Source organism: Phocoena phocoena, chromosome 7 (genome assembly GCF_963924675.1).
Source record: "Phocoena phocoena chromosome 7, mPhoPho1.1, whole genome shotgun sequence".
Taxonomy (NCBI): Eukaryota; Metazoa; Chordata; class Mammalia; order Artiodactyla; family Phocoenidae; genus Phocoena; species Phocoena phocoena.
Genome location: NC_089225.1, coordinates 70890510 through 70898008, shown reverse-complemented (window position 1 = coordinate 70898008; position 7499 = coordinate 70890510). Strand labels below are relative to the sequence as shown.

General features: G+C 37.9%; 1 protein-coding gene across 6 annotated transcripts in view; it reads right to left on the bottom strand.

The window, feature by feature from the left end:
• Window positions 1-2861: 2861 nt before the first annotated feature.
• The window catches only part of PMS1 (PMS1 homolog 1, mismatch repair system component), a 98424-nt gene continuing 93786 nt past the window's right edge, over window positions 2862-7499 (bottom strand). For 5 of the 6 annotated variants that reach the window (XM_065880253.1, XM_065880251.1, XM_065880254.1 and 2 more), the window contains one exon: window positions 3061-3225. In XM_065880253.1, coding sequence (XP_065736325.1) covers window positions 3061-3225 — 165 coding nt within the window. Of the gene's footprint in view, window positions 3226-7499 lie in introns of all 6 variants that reach the window. The other variant, XM_065880250.1, reaches the window with a different exon arrangement.

Below are 7499 nucleotides of genomic sequence, written 5' to 3'. Positions count from 1 at the left end.
TGAGATCAACCAAACGCTCTAGAATAAATTAATAGGTCACTTAATTATTCATGTTTATGAAGAGAAGTAACTGACAATCTTGAGTCACTTTTTATTTGGTTCTGCAATAAAATGTATGATTTTTCTTTCAGTACTTACCCTTCTTTGTTTTGTTTATGGTAATATCAACATTTGAAGTGGAACTGGTAAAGTACTAGATCAGCTGTGGGTACTCAGGCAACTCACAGTTAAGTATTCTGGTTTCTATTTTCTCATCTGTAAAATTGTTTGGATTATATCACCTCAAAGATTCTTTTTAGCAACTATGAATCCAAGAACACTGGTTTGCCAAAATTAATATAGAATTGATTTCAAGAACAAGTCTAGTTCACTTAAATACCTTAATATCATTATTGGTATTTTTAATTTGCTTGGCAACGTCGGTTTTTAAGTTAGTGAGTCACCTTGGGTCTCCAATAAATAGATCATATTTACATTCTTGGTTAAGAAACATAGGCTGCAGTGGAATGGCCTATAATTCCTGCAGTCTGAAGCCACAAAATGTGGATGATCATCGAGAATCAAACAGCCAATGAAAATAACAACAAAAATCTATCCACCTGAATTCAGGTCTAACACTTTTCAGTACGTTAAATATCTGAAACCTCGTAGGCACTGCGAGACCGCACACGGCGGGACCACACAAGGTGAAAGGTCCATCCAAAGGGGACTTCAGGCCTCACCACCGCATGGGTTCGGCGTCACCCCTGTTATGGCCGAGGGTGGAATGCTAAGCAAGGCCCTTGGGTCTCAAGAGCACTTTGGGAGGATCAAACCTTAAGAATCCTCCCTCTTCCCGGCCAAGCCGTAACCTAGCGAGAAAAATGGGCAATTTGGGAGGCTTTCCTTTCCCTCCAGATCTCCTCGCATCGCCCTTAATCCCCACCATCAGCTTCCTAAACTGCAGCGGCCGTTACCTCCATCCTAGGAGCCAGAGCTTCGCAGACGCTTCCGCCTCCTCCAGCCATTTTGTCCCGTGGCAGCACCTACTGCTGCCAATGCTGCTGCTGCGGCTGCCGCCGCCGCCGCTGCCGTCAGGGCCTATGGGGGATGGGGAGGGTGGTGCGTGGGGGCGGGACTTCTGCGCCCTCTTCGGGAGCCAGGAGGCGGGGCCTCAGCAGAACTGGCCCCGATCCTGCCCACCAGAGTCAGTAAATTGCAGCTCAAAGTTGATCTAGTATTGCTTAGAGTGGCATCAGGGGCTGCTTTATAATTTTCTTCTTTTCCCAAATACTTCCGTAGACTCTAACGAATAGGGCCTGCTTCCCATGGCAAGCAATGAACGTGGTAAGGAACACGAGCTCTGGGATTGGAGACTCAATAGTACCTACAATCCTAAATCTGATGTGAACATTAATGAGATCATACAAGGTAAGTGCACAGTGGATCTAGTGAACAAGTGATAAATACCTGCTGTCATAATTACTACCTTGACCTGATAGAATCCAGGACTGGAAAGAAAACGCAAAATGAGTTTATTCATCTAAGAAGCCATTGTAGGACCTCTTAACAGATTACGTCAGCTGGAAAATGACTCCAAAATTTTGCTTAGGATTGGTACAAAGGATGATGCAAATTTTGTCTTTCTCAGTATCTCTCTGAACTTCTCTTTCCTCAATTTACCCAGTAAATTAAAAAGGATTACTCCCAGAAAGGTCTTCCAGAGAGGGGCCCCAAGTAATTAAAGGGATTAATGGGGGAAAAAACCTCTAGTATTTGGGTTGTTGGAAACAGGACAATGTTAGGAAAAAAGTCCTGGCTACAGGTATAAATTATCACTATTTGTACCTCTTAACACAAGTGTCTTTAAGAATTTTAAAATTCTCCTTGAAAACTACAGGTGGTGTGAATGTGGGGACACTGTATCCTGTATATTATTTTATATAACAAATATATTCACTAAAAATCATGTTGCAACTTTTTGTAAATTAAGTACTTTGGTGCACTTGTGGGATCTGTTTTTTTATTTAACTATTTTATAATTTTTTTTTAACATCTTGGGATCTGGTTTTTGAAAGGACACATGCACAATGAATACTCAATCTAAATTTTGTTAAAAATCTGGATCTTCCTATGTTCTGACAAATTTTAATCCCAGAGCCCAATAATTTCCATATAAGAGACAGCAACTTCTCAACTGTTACTCCCAAATAGAGGTAAATAGCAGGGTTTTCGAATCTATGTTTTATCTTCTTTCTCTGAATTTCATTTTCTTACTTTTTCCCCACTCCCTCTCAATCCTACTTTACACAAGATTGATAACTTCTGCCATATATACCAGTTGAGTCTGTGATTCTCCCTGCACAGGACTGACCCATTGTATTAGATCAGGCTGCCATAACAAAATACTATAGACTCGTGGCTTAAAAGCACAAGACATTTTTTCATAGTTCCAGAGGCTAGAAGTCCAAGGTCAAGGGGCTGACATGGTTGGTTTCTGGTGAGAGCTCTATTCCTGGATTACAGAGGGCCACTTTTTCTCTCTGTCCTCACATGGCAGCTGGGGCGGAGTGGTGGTGGTGGTGGGGATGGGGGGGTGGGAGAAGAAGAGAGAATGGGCAAACTCTCTGTTATTTCTTCTTATAAGGGCACTAATCCTACCATGAGGGCACCACCTCATGACTTCATCTAAACCAAATTACCTCTCCAAAAGGCCCATCTCCAAATACCATCACACTGGGGGCTAGCGCTTCAATGTACAAGTCTGGAGGATACAATTAGATCCATAGAACCTAGCAAATCAACCACCCAAGAACAGTAAGTATTTTTCAATTTGGAGTTTACAACCAATAATTATTATGAAGGCTGGTTCTTGAGAATAAAATGAATAGTCTATATTAGTTTATTTAAGATTTTTACAGTTTTGGAAAATTTTTTTCAGTATACAAACAGGCCAGTGAATCCTTACTTATAAAACAACCATTTGACACATGATAGTACAAAGACAGTTTGAAACCCAACTCATATTATTTTATGACCATATCGATTTCAATAGTAACAAATTTTCTTAAACATATTTAATCATGTAGCTTCTGGGAGATGGGTTAAATGATGAAAAAATGGGCGACCATGAACACAGCCTTTAATTTCATTTCCAAATTGGTGCTTCATTCTGTAGATAATATCCTGGATGTCCTCTTTTGATAAGTACATGGGTAACTGTCTAGACAGACGCACTGCTTCTCCCTGTGGAGAGAAAGCAATACATTTTACTGTGATATACCCTGAAGCAGAAAAACAGGTTTTTACTGGCAAGGAGGAAGACAGAAAATTGATTATATTCTTTTATTATTTACTCACTCAACAAATATTTATTAAACACCAATTATATGCTAGTCACTGCTGTAGGTTCTAGGAATACAGCAGAGAACAAGACAAACAAGATCCTTGCTCTTCTAAAACTGACATTCTAGTGCAGAGAAGCAGAAAGATAAAAATACAAAGACAATTTCAGCGACTAATAGTGCACAAAATTAAACTGGGCAACGTGATAGAGAGTGATTGTGTGATTAGGAAAAGCTTCCTCCAGGTGACAATTAAGCTTCAATTTAAGGAACTATGATGCAAAGATGATGGGGAAAGAAAAGCATTTCAGACAGAGGGAACAGAAAGAACTGAATGGTCAGTGTGGGAGCAGCAGAGTTACTAAAGTGAAGAGATAAACGAGAAACGGAGTTAGGCAGGGGCCCCATCACCCTTTGGGACAGGGTAAGCAATTTGGGTATTAATCTGAATGCACAGGGAAGTAACCAGAGGGTTTTTAAGCAAAAGCCTGACATTCGTTTCACATTTTAAAACCATCAGTCTGGCTACTTTGTGCAGTATGGCTTGAGGCAGGTCAAGAAGAGAAGCAGGAGTCTTGCAGGCAATCACTGCAGTCCTGGTGAGAGCTGTTTTTAAAAATTAATTAATTATATATATATATATATATTTTTTTTATTGAGTGTAACATACAATATTATGTAAGTTACAGGTGTACAATATAGTATTCATAATTTTTAAAGGTTACACTTCATTTACAGTTACTATAAAACCTGGCTATATTCCCTGTGTCATACAGTATATCCTTGTAGCTTATTTTATAAGCTAATCATTAATCCCATACTCCTATATTGCCTCTATATTACCTCTCCCCACTGGTAACCACTCAATTGTTCTTTATATCTGTGAGACTGTTTCTTTTTTGTTATTATATTCACTGGTTTGTTGTATTTTTTTAATTCCACATATAAGTAATATCATACAGTATTTGTCTTTCTCTGTCTGACTTATTTCACTTAGCATAATACCCTCCAAGCCCACCCATGTTGTTGCAAATTTTCCTTCTTTTTTATGGCTGAGTAGTATTCCATTGAATATATACCATATGATAACCTCAACAGATGCAGAAAAAACTCTTGACAAAATTCAACATCCATTTATGATAAAAACTCTCTAGAAAGTAGGCACAGAGGGAACATATATCAACATAATAAAGCCCATTTATGACAAACCCACAGCCAACATCATACTCAATGGTGAAAAGCTGAAAGCATTTCCTCTACCATCAGGAACAAGACAAGGTTGCCCACTCTCACCATTTTTATTCAACACAGTATTGAAAGTTGTAGCCACAGCAATCAGATAAGAAAAATAATAAAAGGAATCCAAATTGGAAAGGAAGAAGTAAAACTGTCACTGTTTGCAGATGACATGATGCTATACATAGAAAATTCTAAAGATGCCACCAGAAAACTACTAGAGCTCATCATGAATTCAGCAAATTTGCAGAATACAAAATTAATATACAGAAATCTGTTGCATTTCTATACACTATCAGAAAGAGAAATTAAGGACATAACCCCATTTACCATTGCATCAAAAAGAGTAAAATACCTAGGAGTACACCTACCTAGGAGTACACCTACCTGTACTTGGAAAACTATGACACTAATCTAAGAAACTGAAGATGACACAAACAGATAGATATACCATGTTCTTGGATTGAAAGAATAGTTAAAATGAACATACTACTCAAGGCAATCTATGGATTCAATGCAATCTCTGGTGAGTTTTTGACTAGGGAGATAGTAGTGGAGATGGAGGGAGTTATAAAAGACTCCTGACATGAGTTGGAGGTAAAGTCAAGACTTGCTGATGGACTGGTTATGAAGGATGCAGAATCAAGGATAATTTTTGGTATGGTAGTGCTGTTTTCTGAGATAGGGAAGACTGACAGTTTGGGGGTAAAATAGCATTAGTGAAGTTGGCTTGTTTTAAGATTTATTTTTTTCAAAAACTGTTTTACTTCAAAGATCCTGAATGCTAACATTATTCTAACCACATACTCTCTCCCATTATCTTTCAGATCATCCGGCTTCCTTTATTCCAACTAAATCTATTCTTCTTCTTCACTTTGACCTTTAATCTCCTCAATCCTTCCTAATTCTCCTGGCCCACAAGCACCCTTCTGTCATCTTTCCATACTTCAGGTGTGAATAGTTAGTGAGGCATTAAAGATACTATCTCTAGCTTCGCTTCCTGCATTCCCTCTAGATTCCAACTAGAATCTAAGGGCAGGTTCTTACTAGAATCTAATTCATCTTTATATCCCTCTAGGATTAAACAGTTTCTTATGTATAATATGTGTTCAAATTTCGTTACTCACCCTTTTTCTCTTACACCATATTCCTCTTGCTAATCCTTACACTTGGATAAATTCTACCGAGCATTGTTGGAGAATCACAAAACTCGCTGGCTGGATCCAATACCAATATTAGCTCTTATGAGCCTTTAATGTCATTTGAATATCCTATTCTTCTCTAATCAACCTTCTCTTGAAGTACCTGCAGCTCTTATTTTCACATCGTTTCCAATATACTCAAATCCTCAAGTGCCTCCCCAGCCTCTTCACTCTCAGCAGATAACCTCTCCTATTTCATTACCACATATATCATACATGACTTCTCTCAAGTTTACCTCAAAATATTTTTACTTTCACTTTAAAGCTCTCCCCCTCGTCTGCTCTTGATTCAGAGAATGGTTTCACCTCTCTAAAGCTTATATTGTTAACTCATCTCCCTTCCTGCCTCTTCTGGAACATCTGCTCTTCAATCTTTTACTGTAAGACTTTTTCAATGAATTCAATACAAACATGTTCTCTTTTTGTCCCTTCACCACCATGTAACTTGCTGCCTACACTTTTCACCACTGCTCCCACTCTTTCACTATCACTACTACTTTTCCGTTATGGCTCTCTTGTAGGATGTAACTGCCATCTAGCAGCCACACCTGCTGGTCTTCTAGCAACTATACCCTATAGAGAATGTGATACTACTTATTTATTTTTAAGTTTCTTTCCTCCCTTGACTTGTATATCCACTCCTCCCTTGATTCTTTTTTTACTCTTCTATCGTTATCTTCGATTCATCTTATTCAGCTTGACCGTCAATGGAAGTATAACTATGGTTCTGACAGAAGTTCTCTTTTTCCCTTAGACTATCTTCCCTAAGAATCACATCCACTATTGCCTTAACATAATGAGAGGTACAGTATTAGTAAAAGTATTTGTAACTAATCCCAATCATTTTTTTCCTCTTATTTCTGAAATCTTACTTCTTCCCATGTTGTTCTTTGATACACAAAACACTACCCACAACTCCCTCAACCTTTATTTAGTTTATACCAACTCCTTCACAAGAAAAGTTTCAGGTCCCTAGAAACTATCAGTGTTGAATTGCCTCCACAATAGGTTGGCAAGTTCCATAGGACAAACCTCTTGAAGTATTCACAGAATGCTACTGACTATAATCTTCAGGAAGGGTAAAGAATGGACTTTCCTGTTGAGGAAATCTGACCCTCAGAATTCACGGCCCACCATGATCACAGTCTAAACAAAAATGACTCATTTTTTAAAAGGAAGAAAATAAACTTTATTATAAAGTTCAAAATAACACGAGTCAACCTTGAGGGACAGAACCTCAATACAGAGACAATCACTATTGTTTTACCACCAAATGCCCAACACTTGGACATTTAAAACTTTATAACCTGCCTCCATCCTCTATTACTTTTGAATTTATTTTTTAATCCACTTTTACTTCTCATCTGTGGTAGATACTGCTAGAAAATGAAAATTTCCATTTATTCAATAATCTACATTTTTCATTCCCCCTCCCCTCTTTTGCTCTTGAAGAGATCAGGGCTTAAAAATCACATACATTACAGTTCTTTTTAGACAAGTGTTTGGCATCAAGGTGGAGCAATTTTGAATCCCTTCTAAACAAAACAAAACAAAACAAAACAAAACAAAAAACTTCACAGAGTGTCTCATGCATAAGGCTCTTCCTCAATATGTATTCAAGAAATAATGTTATAGTAAGGATCCATGATAGAGTTTACCACAACCAGTCCATGATGTGAAACTTTTAATGGAATTTTTTTTTTAAAATAGTATTTCCTCTTGCAAACAGATAATAAGC